Source organism: Mixophyes fleayi, chromosome 3 (assembly GCF_038048845.1).
Source record: "Mixophyes fleayi isolate aMixFle1 chromosome 3, aMixFle1.hap1, whole genome shotgun sequence".
NCBI classification, from domain to species: domain Eukaryota; kingdom Metazoa; phylum Chordata; class Amphibia; order Anura; family Limnodynastidae; genus Mixophyes; species Mixophyes fleayi.
This window is the reverse complement of record NC_134404.1, coordinates 52,154,388-52,171,638: the sequence shown is the minus strand read 5'-3', so window position 1 is coordinate 52,171,638 and position 17,251 is coordinate 52,154,388. Positions and strand designations below refer to the sequence as shown.

Here is a 17,251-nt window from a genome sequence, read left to right as displayed (position 1 = left end):
GGAATGTTAGTTTTAGAATGAGATCAGTAGGAGAAGTGGCGGTATGGTAAACCACCATACACACCCACACTTCCACCACCGGTTACAACCAAAGCACAAAATTGCTGAGCTTATCTTCATGAGTGATTGCTTGGTGATTTTCCACTGCTTTCAATTTCTGGGTAAAAACACTACCTATATACTGAATATTTTTTAGGTGATTTTTTAAGGTTGACTTACCAAAACAGAAAAGCAGTTACAAAATGCTGTTTAACAGTCTCGAATATGGCCTGCGTGCCAGTTAATTGTCAGATACCAGTCATTTCAACAGAGCTGCATTTTCCAGTAGTGTTTTATCTGCTGGGCTGAAAACACTGTTAGCAGCGATTGAGTAAATCGCTATCAGAAAACCACTGGTGTGAGAACAGATTTGCAGATATATTGACCTGTGATTTTCACTGACGTAATAACTGCAGAAAAATTGTCAATGTGACACTAACCTTAAATAGACTACTTCTTAAACAGCAATGCTCTATAATATTAACAATACAGTATTTAGAAATATTTTTTACAGTCATTTTATTATTCGCTAAAGTCAATTAAATTTTAAGGCTTAATTTCAATATAACTGTCTTGATGCCAAAAAAATTAAAAAAATAAAAGAGGATGAAATACACAGTATTGAAATTCATGTAAAAGTCTCATAAACGCATGAATAGTTACAAATGTTCTAAATCTATCTTTAGCAGACAGAAAGCTTCTGAAGTGTATAGATACTGCTTTTAATAACAAATCAGTCTTAGAAAATAGAATTAAACTGAATATTAAGTGCCTTGACTTGTGTGATTCCATTAAATGGATTAATTGCATCATTTTAACTCAATTGTTAGATTAGTGTCGTTTGCTGAGCCTAGTGTTCAGCTAGACTTAAAAATAAAATTTGTAACACAAATGCATGAAGTACCAGGGCCATAGTAATCATTTTAACTGATATTTACATATAAGTGTACTCTATGGGATCTAAAATTACTTTGTGAAACTCATCTGTATTTTCTTGACCATACACTAGATTACTGCATATTTCCCTCTTTGTCTACAGCCCACAACAAGTTTTTGTAAAGAAGTAGTGGATATTGGTGTCACAAATTTACCTTCTACTCGTTCCACCGCCGCTCCGTCTGTCCCGGAAGTCGCACTTCCAGGTTTGGCGGTCACATAACCGAAACTCGAGGCAGGGTTTTGAATCCCTGCAGGTATTTAAACTTCAACTCTGACACTCGGTGGGTGTCAGAGGAACTTACCTGCTTCCTTGCTCCTGTTCTCCTTGGGAATCCTTGTGATTGCTTCCTTTGTGAGTATTCCTGTGTACCAGTCCCTGCCTGTTTCACCTTTCTGGATCTCCTGCCCCCGTGTACCGACCTGGCTTGCTGTCTATTCCTTAGACCCTGACCCAGATTGTCTGACAATTCTATATCTCGCCTAGTATCTCTGCCATACCTGTGTACCGACCCGGCCTGCTGACCATTCCTGATTGCCTGTGACCCCGACCCCGATTGTCTGACGTTTCTTCTGCTTCGCTTTGTACCTCTGCCACCAGCCTGTGTACCGTACCCGGATTTCTTTACGCTGACCCGCCTGTCGATTCTGTACTATAGTTCCTCTGTGAGCTAGTATTGGCTGTCTGACTACATCTTCTCTACTCACTGCTCCACCCGCTATACTACATCTTGAGGTGAATCTGAGGATGCGACCTGCGGCTCCCGGCAGCTAAGTCCATCCCGCCTTGCGGAAGTTCTTAGTGAACATCATGGAGTTTGTTAGATTCCGCACCTCAGGTAAGTGAGCGCTAATCAAGATTAGTACCAAATCCAGCTAATCCATTACAATTGGCTTTTTAAGGATTGAACAATAATATTGAGGAAGCACTGATAAAATCGACAGAAATATTCATTCTTAAATATATATAAAAGTAAAATCGACATAAAACAATGTATGAAATACAATATAATTTAATAATATACCGGTATACCATATATATCTATAAAATCAGGATTTAATATATATATATATATATATATATATATATATATATATATATATATATATATATATATATATGCTGTATTATCAACAGCGCGCTAGGATAATAGTAAACAGCAGTAGATGTTATAATCAGATAAGTCTCCGTATTCAATACTGAGTAAAATTGAATTCATTCCGTGTTGGTAGTCTCCAATAATCGCACTACATCCGTGCATATATTGCTTAACGTCACCACTTATAAATGAAGAATAGTCGTATGAAGACAGGCTGGTGTGTGATTAATAATATTTAGCTTTAGGAAAGAATGGTAGTGATCCACCTTATGTGCATAAGCACAAGATCTTTACCTTCTAGTGGATAAGTCCCAGAGATTGATGTCTCATATAAATCAACTTGCTCTCCAGAGTTCTTCTCATGTAGATATCAATACAAACCCAACAATTTCCAATATTCAATATAAAAAAGGAGAATATAACACTTATCTGTTCAGAGCATTGGTATACATAGCTCTTGTTAGAATGGCCATTCAATCCAAATAGTATTATTTGTTCATTTGCATGAAAGAGCTAGCAATTGTTAAACAAACAATATGTGATCCCGGAAATTATGTCAGCTGACGTGTTTCTCCATCCTGCAATGATGGTTTCATCAGAGGTAAGGTTGTTCATAGAGGACTAAGCCCCTTATATTGGGAATCTTCTAAAAGTTTGTCCAATCACAATCTCATTTTGCTTAATCGGCAAATCAAAGATAAGCCAATAGCACACAGCCAATCATGCTACATCCATCTTGTCTGTTGTATAGCAACCTAAGTTCAGATGTTTATCCATTGCTAGGCAGATTTCATAGATCCGACAAAATATGAAGAGGATTTAAGTATTGAAGGGAAAAATATAGGAGGTGCACTGCCTGATACATTCTTATTAATGTTTAAATTTAACACATGCCTACTAATATATCTGAAATCTCCCTATATCAGCATGACTACTGTATATAAAAAACAGCATATCTCTAATTTTTGGGATATTATACCCATGACATTGTTATGTAACATTTTATCCCATGCAGGGCTGGACAGAGGCAGAGACAGGAGAGGCAGCTTCATATGTCACTGCTGTCTATATATATAAATACACATTTTGCTCCCTCAAAATCCCTGTGTACACTAAGCCCCAACTGCTTTCTGTCAGAAACTTTCAAATACTGCCTGAGCTCTCTAGCCCAGTCTTGAGGATTAGCTAAGCCCTTGACAAGTTTTCATTTAACTAAGAAATAAAGACACAAGAGGATTGCTTGGTGGAGAAGGGTCATGCATTTATTGAATTAAATTAATTTTAGTGGGCGCAAAGACTAGCATAAACCAATCAGCCCCCAACCTCTCCTTATATCAAGGAGGTGGCGACCAAACTTCCCCAGATGCTTCTTAGCAATGCAGCCCCACTGTCCCCTTTTGGGCTCCATAGCTGGTAACCACCAGCACAAGTGGTGCTCTATAAAACCCCAGAGGAGAAGTGTTGCTAAAAATGAGTCTTCTTTTTGAGGGAGAGTGCTCACATTACCACTGATTGACATGCTTACCCATTATCATCATCACCATTTATTTATATAGTGCCACTAATTCCGCAGCGCTGTACAGAGAACTCACTCACATCAGTCCCTGTCCCATTGGAGCTTACAGTCTAAATTCTCTAACACACATACACAGATAGAGAGAGAGAGAGAGAGAGAGAGACTAGGGTCAATATGATAGAAGCCAATTAACCTACCAGTATGTTTTTGGAGTCACAACAAAGTTCCCAACCCCAGGAACCACAATCCACCAACCACTGTGACCCTTCACAGCCCAACAAGACTCATAAACAGCTGATCAGTGAAAAGAACAAAACCTTCCTCTGTGAGGTGTACTCCACCTGGCCTCTATAAATGATCACCCCCAAATTTTATTATGTGATGATCCACCATTGATCCTTTTTCCACCAATAATCATTTAATGGCTGAATTGTTAATACTTTATCCACTATTGGTGTCTCTCTAAACTTTCCTGGAAATAATGTCATAGCATATTAACTGGGAACCAAGCCATCATACCATTACTGTGTTGAAGTCAACCTTAATCATCACAATAAGCTCCATGCCCTTCAACTTTACCAGGTAATTTCCTCCTAAATGTAAAAATAATGTATCAGGAATCCTAAATTTAGCTTAGGCAAGGGTAGTGGTTTTATGTAGGGGAGACCATAGCATTCCATTCACCTAAAATCTAATCATTTTACATTCCTAGCTCTCGGGAAAATCGCTATTTTATTAGATGACAGGTTGTTGCTAGCCCAATACATTAAAGAATGTCCCCCAATCCATACCTACTTGGCATCTTGATGACTACCTGTAACATGGAGGTATCATATATTGAAATATACATCCTTCAATCCTAGGCAAATCCCTCCATACCCACAAAATAGTGGTGAGCCACTTTACATCATGGGTCAGCCCAGCAAAGGGAAGCACCAAGTATCAAAGCTTGCTCTGCATCCTTATCTATTTTTTATATACTAACTGGACTTCCACCTGACCAGTTCCATAATTGTTTCAGCAGAACAAGTAGCCTCAGCAGCTACAGTAGCAGCACCAATTCTAAAATAATGGGTGCCATAATTCTCCTGATTAAGTCCCAGGTATTGGAAACATCCTTTAAAAACAGCTCAAACGTGGTATTTGGTAAGAGAATCCCCATTCCTATGTATCAACCAGTTAAGACCTTTGTTAAACTTCAATTCCAAGTAAACTCCAGCGAGAAGTACTGGGCATACTGTTTTATTCTCCCTCTTAGCCAAAATAATCCAATGCCCTTTACTGAGCTGATCTGTTTTCGATCTGTGGATTTTGCAAAGCAAACTTCTTTTATTTAAAGTCACATTATAGCTCAACAATCCGGTCCAGTGGAAGAACTTAAACAATTCTGCCAATCCACTATCCCTTGAAGCCCCCCAACCCTTAAAAAAGCCAATTGAAATGAATAAGCTTCAGACACCACCTCATTCTCCATCCCTATAACTTTTGCCGAAAGGGGACACCTGTTGTCGTCTGTTACGTGTTTAAATCTGGTCAATCTTTTAAGCCCTTGTTGACAAGAAGAAGAAATTCCCGCCAATGACAAAGCCATGGAGACTTCGGATCGCCTCTTGGAAAACTGTACCATACAAAAGCCATAATGAAGTGCACCTGCATCGTACCTCAGTGGCATCTTGCATTGCTGAAAGCCTCTCATTCACTCCAGGCCTCCCTATACCTCTTCAAGGCAACTGGGGGAAACGCCTTCCAGGACAGACCTTTTATGCTGGCTTGATAAACTAGCAAAAATAAGAAAGGCATGACAAACCTGTGCGTTGTACCACTGGTGCAACTTCCCTAAACCTAGCACTGCTAAAGTGCAATAAATTGTCTGCTATTTTGTTATCAAAGCCAGGAACATGCCAAGTTTTGAAACTAATATTAAGACAGAGGCACTTCAAAATCAGGTGAATAATTAACTGTATCACCAGAGGGAATGAGGCTGCTGATTATTAAATTTCACCCCGAAGTTATCACACCAAAAAAACTATACTATAATTTACTATACTTTGATGGCTACCACTACTGGCAATAACTACAACAAAAGCAATATTTTGTGAGCCTTTCCTCATGCCAATGATTTCAGCCAAAGCTTATTGCGCCAACACCCTTCAAGGTAAGCCCTGAAGTCTACAGACCTAGTGGCATCATAAATAGCTGGAGCTTGCAGTTACACAAGGGATGAGGAACCCACAAACAAACCTCACTAAAATGCTTTATAAATATTCACCAAATATTCACCAATACCCGATTTGTCTCCTAGAGATGTAGAACCTCCAATAATATAGTGTACTTTAATAAGTACTATTGGAAAGTAGTGGTTCATATTACCCACTGGATGCCTCACATTCGCGCTGTCATTGTTTTGTTGTGATTGGTACTATTGAGGGGAGTGACACTTTCCCCAGAGTAGCAGCGTTTCTGAAACATTCCAGCAGGGTTTTTTTTTTATTATTAGCGCCAGGTATTTGTTATTTTATACTTGAATTTTTCAACCAGGCCCCCTTTATCACTGCCATGGACAGTTTAAGTAAACAAAGCATGCAAACAAAATGTCACCACAAGTTTCTGACACCCTAGGTCAGACAAACAAAAAATTGTCCAAATAATATGCCAGACCATGATGCTTCATAACTATCACAAAGCACCAGTGAAGAAAGGAGTTAAAGAGTCCAAAGCAGGTGCAGAACACTGTACAACCCACGGGCAAGAATTTGTCAATATAAAACTCATCATTGAATTTAAAATCCATAAATGGGATTGTTGACAGGGTTTGAAAGAACTTAGCACCATGGGATGGGAAATATGACCCTAGGACTGCACACTTCCAGCAAGGGCAACATGTTGAATGTCCAAACACATGAGGGGCTATGGAATGGAAGGGGCCATGGAAAGCAAGGAGAAAGCATTGTGGGGAGTAAAAAAAAGCATAGCAAGGTCAAGAAGATGCAGGAGAGGGCAAAAAGTGGGCTGTTGTATGGGGAAAACTATGGGAAGCTGGTCTAGAACCTCTAAAGATCCAGCCCCAGTAAATTGCAGAAACAGGAGGGAGGTGATTGCACGGGTAAAAACACATTGCTGAACAAATTTACATCATGCTAAATTTTGCAAGGGGCACAATATGATGGTGAATGGGCCTAAAGACATCTTACATTATTTTGACCCAACTACTTAAAAAACGGGACTACCCGGTACTCATTTTGGCTTAGGGGTGCCTTGAAAAATTATGGTGACCCTAAGGGTGCCTCGACTTGAGAAAGTTTGGGAACCACTGGCCTAAATGGTATAAATTACTCAATGTCTTGCTTTTTTTTTGTTGCATTTGATACAATTCTGTGGCCCTCACCCTCGTGTATATGATGGGACCCTGTGAAATTTTGTAAAATCCAATTTCATTTACTGGATGACAGTGGGAAAATCTAATCAAGTTGCTTCAGCTGCAAAATTGTAGAGGTTTCCATGATCCTCATCTGCCACTAACTCTACTCCCTCGGACATGCATGTTTCCTCAACATTCAGTTCAGCAGCGGCTGACCCATCCTCCCCTGCTAGTAAGGAAAGTCCATCCATCCATCCAGTTCTCTTTGCCATTAAATCATCCGTAAAAAAGAGTTACAGAGAGTTACATAGAGTTACAGAGAGAAGATGTCTGAATTGAAAGGTAGACTTAGAAGAAACAACGTGGGATGTGTGGGGCTTCCTGAGCAGGCTAAAGTTTCCAACCCTGAATCTTTTCTGGAGAAATTGCTTGTCCGTGCTTTTGGAAAGGAAGCTTTGCACCGCAATTTGTAATTGATTGAGCCCATTGCCTCACACTGCAACCCCCTCAACTTGGGTCTCCGCCCCGCTCCTTTCTTGTCAGGTTGCTTTATTTCTGGGATCGGGACACAATTCTTTGACTAACTATATTCCAAGGTCCTCTCAAGTTTGATAATCAGAAGGTCTCCATGTTCCTGAGCTTTGTGATATCCAAAAGAGCAGGACATAATTTCTTAAAATTAAAAGACGACTTCATGAGCTACAACTGCCTTATGCCATGCTCTTTCCGGCCAGGCTTTGAGTGGTGGCGGATGGCTGCTTCAGTTTCTTCTAGACTCCTAGAGATGCTATGGATTGGCTTGATGGCAGAATTCAGGATGGTGCCCGCTCACATCGTTGTTGCCTTTCATTTACAACTCCTGTGATGTATCTTGCTGCTTTGTCTGCATTTTGACTTGTTCCTTTATGGGTATGAAGGATAATATTTATTGCTGGAGTGTTCTTTTCTGCAAGTTAGATTTATTTGCCCTTGTATTAAGGAGTCATTTGAGACAGCCAATCAGTGAAACGTACGTCAGAGAATGTCACTTCCAGTGACGCCACTATCCCTGTAAACTATCTTAGGACTAAAATCCTTTTCTACCAGGTGGTTTATTTATATGACCTTATTACTAACTACCTATAGGGGGATTTTTAGCTAATTATAAGGGAACTAATCTGCAGTGATATCGCCATGGCTGGATAATAGTCCATGGCATAAAATTACAGGAGGCAATGCAAATAATTAGAATGATATTTATTCTTAGTGATAGCACTATGCCCAGATATTATTTATGATATCTACTAGTGTGTATGACACTCATATGGCAATATTGTAGAGGACATTTTTATGGCAATCCCATACACATTTCAGCCTATAGAGGACAATGATTATTTCCCTCTTTGGGCAACATATGAAATAAACTCCTATCTATATAGAGACTTTTTAGCAAAACAAGGATATTTATTATCCTAAATATGTTGAAATCATCATTTATTAGCCCAATATAATAGATAGTGAATTGTTGTTGCAGATCTAATGGGAAATGAGATATCTAGAAAAGATTAGAATTGTGAGAAATTAATAAAGATTGACTGCTGTGGAACTATTACACTGACCACTAGTTAAAACATATCCTTTATCCCCATTTATCCCCATTAAAGCATTTGATACACACCTCTACATGTTTTTAATATTTTGCCAATATATATGAAATGAAAATGTATAAAATAAAGTTAAAAACTTTTATGCTTATAAGAAAAATTGTAAATCAGTGGACTGGAGTGCTCTTTTGCTTCTACCCAACTATAGTCTTTTAGTGTTTTCTTGATTAAAAAACATCTATGTTTTGCTCTAGAACACATACAAATTGACCTTTATGGGAAGTTTGTGTTTACCTGGGCGGTTATTGAATCCTCCTCTATTATGCTCCCCATCCTCTACATCCCACCTCCATACAATTTGCAAATCTTAAAAAATGAGTTGGGATTAATGGGCTTCTCTCCTGAATTGCCTGTGGTGTGTCTGGGAATTTTCCATATGTCATGAATCCCCACCATGATAGGTGGAGGGAATCTATGATAGGTGGAGGGAATTTCTAGGTCTAAGCCATTCTCTAGGCTCATTGATAAAATGGGTCTTGTGGATATATGGCATCTCAGGCACCCGCATGTCATTGTCATTCCACCTCACATCCCACGCTTTCCCGAATAGACCTTATTTTTATATTTTACATATTGACTCCCCATGTCTCGGATGTAGCTTACTTAGCATGAGGAATCTCTGACCATTCCCCCCTGATGGTTACAGTTGCAGATAAGGGAATTCGATTTTGGAAGTTGCATGGCTGCAGGTTCCGACCTGATCCATATGTGGGAGGGTTACTTTGAAGACAATGCCCAAATAATTGACCAGGCTCTCTTGTGGAATCCTTTAAAAGCATTCCTTAGGGGTACAATTATTAATAATAATAATATTAAGGAATCTGAACTGGAAAAAGCATGTAGGTACTTCCCGCTCCAGAGATGAAAGACTTAAATGGCTTCATGCACAACAAGACAAGTCTAACCATTTGTATGACAAGTTCAAGCGTCATCTTCTGTTTTCTAGGCATTCCCGGTACACTGAAGCGAATATGGTGTGGAGCTACATGGCCTGTTTGGCTCGAGATGACCTAGTTAGCAGAACCATACCGGCTATCTTGGACAAGTACAATGTTAAACACTTTGCTGGCAAACATATGGCCCAGACCCTCCTACGTTACTATGAGGCATTATATGGGCCCAGAGTTTCGTTTGTGGACTCTCACCTAAAAGCTTATTTAGATAATATACGTTTACTCTATCTTTCTATGGGATCAGCAGGTTTTTTTGAATACCCCCTTGTTGAAAAACTGGATGTGGCAATTGCCTCATTTCCAAATAATAAAGTATCTGGTGTCGATGGAAATCTAATTATATAAAATTTTAGAGATTTTTTTCATCCCCCAACCATTGGATAATTTCAACCTACTTCTGGATCTGGGCACTTTGCCCCCCTTCATATCCAAAGCCTTGATTGTTCTGGTCCCTAAACCTAGGAAGGATCCCCTGCTTCCCGATTCTTACCTCTCTAACTGAATCCTGGGATCCAATGTCCAAATTTTAGCCAAAATTCTTGCCACTCAGCTGAACACTGTTCTTGGTCAGTTAGTGCACACAAACTAGTTCATGCCAGGTAAATCTATGATGACTAACATACGCCACCAGTTTACACATCCCCACATGCTGTAAGTGGTTGAGCCGGGAGCAGTGGTGGTGTCTCTTAATGTTCCCAAGGCTTTTGACTCATTAGAAAGTGTTACTACCTGCCTCCAGCTGCTCCTGTCTGCCAAGAACTATGTTGGACTTTGCCTAATATGTATTCCGCCTGCAGTACCACTGTTGCACCAAAGGGGTCTCTGTGGTACTTGGACTGCTCTCCTACCTGCTAGAGTTAAGCTTGTTACTTCGGGATGCTTAACACCTGCCTCTGGCTTTTAAAAGGCTGCCTTCCCCAGTAGTCCTTGTCAGTTCATCTGTTGCCTTTACCGTTGCTGGTTCTCCTGTGTGTTATCCTTGATTTATTTCCTGATTTTGACCTCGGCATGTCCCTCCATTTTTGCTCCTCTTCCTGTGAGCCCTGACGCTGCATTGTTTTGACTCCGCACCTGCTTCTCCCTGGTATCGTGGTGGACCGTCTGGCTTTGATCCTTGGCTTGTTTGATTCTTCTGTGTCACTGTGTCTGCAGTGTATTGCTCCCCCAACAATCCAGCATCTACAGTCAGTAGCAGCTATCCAGCTATCTGGCTCTCATGTCTGCAGTTGATACATCTCGTGTCTGAGCCAGTCTCCTGGCAGTCTGCCCACCTGATCTCCCGAGTACTCCACTCTGCAGACCACTACACTTTCCCTGACTGTGGTTCCTCTAGTGCAGGGGTAGGCAACCTGCGGCTCTCCAGGTGTTGTGAAACTACAAGTCCCAGCATGCTTTGCCAGTAGATAACCAGCAGATAGATGGCAAGTCATGCTGGGATTTGTAGTTTCACAACACCTGGAGAGCCGCAGGTTGCCTACCCCTGCTCTAGTGCCTCGTGTCTTCTGAGTAAACGGAGTCCTCACACCTGTGACTCATCCAGTGCCTCTTGCCTCTTGAGTTATCCAGGTATTCTAAAAACCTTGATTTAACCTGCTTCTCCAGCCATAGAATCAGACTTGCCACTCGGCCTCTCAGCACTGATTCTTTGAACTATTTTATTGTCCATTCTCTGCATCTGTGTCTTACTGAGTTATCTTTACTATTACCGCCATATCCTGCTGACTTGCACTTGCCGCTTTACCATTTACTGCATCCTGAAACCTGTGTAACCTGTGTTAAATAAAAACAACTTTGTTCCACTTACGCTCTCCTAGTGGTGTTTATATTGGAAATCCTGACAGAATGGATCTACTTGTGGGAAGTGCTCGGTCAGTTTGGTCTTGGGGAAACCTTTGTTCAGTGGATTCAATTTTTATACTCTGCGGGGGTGAGGGTGTAAAAGGCCCAAATGTAAATTGAGTACCCTTAGCAGGTGTCTGGCAGTTTGGTCCCTCTCAAACTCAAGTAGTATTACCTGGCAGTGCAGTTGCCCCATTTAATTCACTAGGTGAGGGCTCCAAGAGACAGTAGTCTGGTGGGGTTCCTTGCTGAGCAGATGGGATCTTTCAATACTTCACTTCAAATACTTAGGCAGGCAGGAAGGGCAGAGGAGTAGCCCCTATTATTAAGAAAGCCACAGAGGTGTGGTTGATGTCTCACACTATCTTGGGCAGGGAGGGGTATGATCTTGATACACCCTTCTGGTATAATGGTAAACTTTCAATGTCTTTAAACCATTTGCCCAGCTGCAACGGGAATTTGGTCTCCCTAATTCTGACTTTTTTCATTATTTGCAACTGCAGCATGCTATTAGGTCAGAATTTGTCGACATTCCGCCGCAATTCTCTGTCTCTCCAATTACAAAACTATTGGTCCCCATGGGTCTGAGAAGACTAGACTCCGCACTTTGCTCTCTCTTAAATCCAAATGGGAGGTCAATATAAGTCTGCTCTCTGATGAGGACTGGACTCAGGTGCTTAAGAGCTTTTGAGATACCACATCTGGCATTAGATTCCAACAAATCGCTTCTCTGCCTTTTGGCTAAGATCAAGGGCTAGATTTACTAAGCTGCGGGTTTGAAAAAGTGGGGATGTTGTCTATAGCAACCAATCAAATTCTAGCTGTCATTTTGTAGAAAGTACTAAATAAATGAAAGCTAGAATCTGATTGGTTGCTATAGGCAACATCCCCACTTTTTCAAACCCGCAGCTTGGTAAATCTAGCCCCAAGTGTAGTATCTGTTCTTATCAGTTTACCAACTATCCGGTGGAGGTTATGCTGAGTGTGGCTCATCCGATAGCGCACTCTAACATCGGTGAGGGGCTGATGTAGACTCTGCTGCATGGTGCACTTGTCTCTCTCCTGCCCAAAACCCAGAGGACATACCTGAGTGTGGCTCATCCGATAGCACATTCTAACCCTGGTGAGGAACTGTTTGAGACTTGTGTTACCCGATCGAAGCCGGCCAGGAGCAAGAAGACCGACCCTGGGGAAGAAGCGCTGCCGACCCCTGCCTGCCGGGAAGAAGACGCCGGGAGCACCTCCAGCTGAAGAAGCCCTCCTCTCCTCGGGCCCTGCTCCAGCGGAAGAAGCACCTCCTCTTCAGCGGAAGCCCCTGCTCCTCTCTACCCAGTGGGAGGACATCTGCACTGCTCCCTCCACCCCGGAAGACCAGCCTCTCTGCCCCAGGAAGAGCCAGGACGATGGCCTCAGCTACTGCAGCTCCTGCCTCCACCCCTGCTCCTGCCCCTGGGAAGAAGGGAGGAAAGACCACCGCCCCGAAGCCTCTCCCCGTGGCCGGAACCTCTGCCTCCACTGCCCCTGCTACTGCTGGACAAGGCCAGCCCAGCCAGGACACCACCCAGAAGACCCCCACTCTGGAACCCTGGATGAGGCAGACCGTGGTCCTGAAGTTGAAGGAAGTGGAAGGAAGGGTCCCAGACATGACGGCTGAGACCTTCGGTAAGAAGATGATCCTCGACCAGGGCTTCTCCAAGGCTGAAACCCTCAGCGTGCAGAATTACCTGAAAGGGATCTGGTACATCACCTTCGCCTCCATTGCCATCTGTAAGAGGTACTGGGAGGCAGTGAAGACTGCGAGACCGGAGTCTCCCTTCTCCCGCTTCGTGGGGAACTGCCCCATCCAGAGAGAGGAGAGAAGAGCCACGGTCTCCATGAGAAATCCTCACACCCCTGGTAAAGACATCGCTACCTTCCTGAGCCGCTTCTGCTCCGTGGTCAAGGACCCCTGCAAGATCCTGGATGTCAATGGCTTCTGGACAGGCAAGTGGTCCATCATTATCAGACTGAGGAAAGACAACACGGCAACTGATGGACTCCAACACCTGCCATCAAGCTTTGCCCTGGGCGGCTCTGCCGGCCTTCTTCACTATGCCGATCAGCCGAGGAACTGCAGGAAATGCGGTGAAGCTGACCACATGGCAAGAAGCTGCAAAGTCTCAGCCTGCAGGAACTGCAAGGTGGCGGGGCACGAGACCAAGGATTGCCCACGAAAATTGTCCTGCAACCTCTGCGGCCTGGCCAGCCACATCTACAGGGACTGCCCCCACAGGGCCAGAACCTGCGCTGCAGCTGCCGGGAATGGACTGTCAGAAGATAGCCCAAGCCAGCCCAGAGGAAGCAGCAGAAACCCACACCGCAGCCACGAGTTGGTAAGATCTCTCCCCCCTGTTGTGACAGCATCTCCCTCCCTCCCCACTGTCACAACACCCCCTCCCCCTGTAGTAGCACTAACCCCCTCCACCGCTACTGCAGCTCCCTCCCTTTCCCTGGAGGATTTCCCCCCCTCCCCCCTCTTGGGCCTGCAGGTGATGAGAACAAACAAAGGAGGAAGCGGAAAGAGCTAGACAGCCCAGCTTGCGACTCTGACCCTTCCAAGAAAAAGGCAATCGAGCTCGAAGAGGACCCTCTCCCGTCGGAGGGGGCCCTGGTAGAGATGGTGGATGAGTTGCTGGATTCCGAGCAGGAGGAGGAAGAATTCCTGCAACTACCCCACATCTGCCTATTCTACCAGCTTGAGGAAAGAGGTCTGCTCCCACCCAAAGGGGACACGGGTAGACCGGACCAAGACCCACCGGACGAGGAGGGTAACTGATGTATTGACTGTGCTAACTCTCTTTTTTCTCCAAACTAATGGCTAACTTTTCTCTTTTTACCATTAATGTGAGGAGTGTGAAGGATAAGATTAGACGTCAGTCTGTGTTTACCTTTCTTGACAGTCAGAAATGTGATGTTTACATGTTGCAGGAATGTTCTCTCCCTTTCTCTAGTTCCTACAGGCATCTGGGGAGGCAGTGGTCTCACGGGCCCTTCTATTGGTCTGGGGGGAGTGACTGTAAGTCTGCAGGGGTCGCCATTCTTATCAGAGGAAGCTTCTTCACACTAGATTCCGTTCAGGAGTTTGTCTGTGGCAGATTGCTTATCGTAGATGGCTCCTGGGCGGGTGAGCCTATCAGGCTTATCTGTGTGCATGCATCCCCGGGTAAGAATGAGCGTTTGGAGCTTTTCCAGACCCTGCGGGCCCAGCTCGCAACCACCAGGGCGGTAGTGATGGCTGGGGACTTTAACTGTCCTATAGAGGAAGATGATAGGAGTTCTAACAATAATGCTAAACTTGATGTTTCTTCCAGGTTGTTGCAGGAGATGGTAGCCGAAGCATCCTTGCGGGATGCAGTGGGATCCATGGGGTCCGGCTCTGTGAATTATACTTGGAGTCGGCCCGATGGCTCAGTGCGTTCCCGGATTGACTTTGTGTTTACCTCGAGAGCGGTAAGACAAAACAGGCATGTTATGGTTCCCTGCTTTTTCTCTGATCATAGGGCCATTCTCTTTGAAGGTGTTCTGGGCCATGGGTTTCCTCCCGGTCCTGGCTCTTGGAAGTTGAACTGCGCTCTGCTGGGAAAGGAAGAGGTGATGGTTGAGCTGAGGGATGCCTATGTAATGTTGAAAAATGACAAAATGTATTTTGACTGTATGTCTAACTGGTGGGAGTATGTCAAGGGCAAGTTTCACAGTTTCTTTCAGGCTAAAGGCCGCCAACAGGCATGTGAGAGGAAGAGAAACTTCAGGAGGCTTCAGCGTCAGCTGCAGTCCCTGCTGGATCTCCAACTTTGCGGCTTTGACGTGAAGGATGATCTGGCTGAGGCCAAGGGGGGCCTGAAAAGGCACTTCGAGGAGGAGGCCAGACGCATCATCTTCCGTTCCAAGGTGGAGAATCTGGAGAAGGGTGAGAAATGTAATTCTTTCTTTTTCAGAAAACTCCACTCCGGCCACACGCCCCTGACTGAACTGCGGGACGAGTCTGGCACCCCCAGGAGGGGGAAGGAGGGCGTCATGGGAGTCATTACAGACTACTACAGCAAACTCTACTCCCCTAAGACTACAGACGACGATGCGGCTGAATCTTTCCTGTCAGGTATCACTAACCCTATTGATCCTACAGGTAGAGCAGCCATGGATGCCCCCCTCACCTTGGGGGAGCTGCACTCTGCCGCTAAATCCTTTAGGCTGGACAGGACCCCGGGCAGTGATGGCCTCCCAGCCGAGCTCTATGTAGCGCTGTGGGACCTCATTGGCCCGGACCTGCTATAGCTGTATGAGGAGATGGTGGTGGAGGGCAGGATGACTCCTACTCTGAGGGAGGGCTTGATCACAATTTTGTATAAGTGCAAGGGAGAGAGATGTGACCTCAAAAATTGGAGGCCCATCTCCCTCCTGAACGTGGACTACAAGATTTTGGCCAAGGCACTAGCCAACAGGCTAAAGGTTGTCATTGGGCGAATTGTTCATCCTGATCAGAATTGTGGCATTCCTGGTAGAAGGATTGCAGACAGCCTTGCGCTGCTGAGGGACACGGTTCATTATATCAAAGACCGCCATGCACATGTGGCCCTGGTCAGTCTTGATCAGGAGAAGGCCTTTGATCGTGTCTCTCATGGTTTTATGCGTAAGGTTCTGTGCAGGTTTGGATTGGGTGATATGTTTTGTTCTTATGTTAACCTGATGTACCTTGATATTTACAGCTCGGTGTTGGTGAACAGCTGGAAAACTGACCCCTTTTCCGTATTGTCTGGGGTCAGACAAGGCTGCCCTCTTTCACCTCTCCTTTTTGTCTGTTGTATAGAGCTCTTTGCGATGTCCATCAGGCGAAACCCAGAGATCAGAGGGATCACCGCACCGGGTCCAGACCGACTAGAGGCCAAGTGTTCGCTCTACATGGACGACGTCACTGTCTTCTGCGCTGATCAGCGTTCGGTGGCAGCACTCATCCAGACCTGCAACAACTTCGGCCAAGCTTCAGGGGCAAAGGTCAACTGCGGGAAGTCAGAGGCGATGCTGTTTGGTCAGTGGCACCTGTCATCCCCCGCTGCATTCCCCTTCACAATCAAGCCGGACTTCATCAAAATCCTTGGAGTTTGGTTTGCTGAAGAGGAGGCGGCCCTGAAGTGCTGGGAAGAGAGACTGGCAACAGTCAGGCAAAAGATTGGATTGTGGAGCCTCAGACTCCTTACCATCGAAGGGAAAGCACTGGTGCTGCGCAACGAGATTCTCCCCGTTCTGCAGTACACGGCCCAAGCTTGGCCACCTCTTGCTGCCGTCTGTAAGACCATCACGAGGACAGTCTTTCACTTCATCTGGGGCTCCAAAATGGATAGAGTAAAGTGGTCAGTTATGTACAAGGAGCCCCACAAAGGTGGGAAAGGGATCCCTGATATCCCCACCATGCTGCGGGCTTTCTTTGTTTGCAACTGTATTCCGCAGGACACTCCTTGAAAAGAACGTTTGCTCTGCTGGGAAGTCCATGTCACGCTTTTTCCTTCTTCCTCTTTGGAGGAAACTTGGTTGGGACAAGTGGGACAGCTCCTTCCCTTACAACTGGACTACACCTTGGTTTTACCTGGATGTTGGACAATTTGTGAGGGAGCACCATCTGGAGGGACTTAAACCAGACTTGTGGAAATCTAAAACTATCCACAAGCTCATCAGAGCTAAGGACATTATGGAGTCTGTTCCAGGGCTCCCTGTGGCTACGGCCAAACATGTTTGGGAGAATGTGGCCTCTAAGAGGTTGACTAATGGACATAAAGACATTGCATGGATGGCCATTCAGGGGGGTTTGCCTCTCAGGACATTTATGCACTCCCGGA

The 17,251-nt window shown here is 44.4% G+C and overlaps 1 protein-coding gene across 1 annotated transcript; it reads left to right on the top strand.

The window, feature by feature from the left end:
- The first annotated feature begins 12,978 nt into the window (after nucleotides 1–12,978).
- On the top strand, nucleotides 12,979–16,156 carry LOC142143121 (uncharacterized). Its single transcript, XM_075200835.1, has 2 exons — nucleotides 12,979–13,756; nucleotides 16,127–16,156. The coding sequence occupies exons 1-2, from the start codon at nucleotides 13,028–13,030 to the stop codon at nucleotides 16,154–16,156; spliced, it is 759 nt and encodes a 252-aa protein (XP_075056936.1). The 5' UTR covers nucleotides 12,979–13,027.
- The last annotated feature ends 1,095 nt before the right edge of the window (nucleotides 16,157–17,251 follow it).

Excerpts from the sequence above, each read along its gene's own strand:
- LOC142143121 (XM_075200835.1), top strand. The coding sequence starts at position 13,028 with ATGACGGCTGAGACCTTCGGTAAGAAGATGATCCTCGACCAGGGCTTC. Across the intron at positions 13,757-16,126 it reads CACACCGCAGCCACGAGTTG|CTCGGTGTTGGTGAACAGCT; the intron begins GTAAGATCTCTC and ends TGATATTTACAG.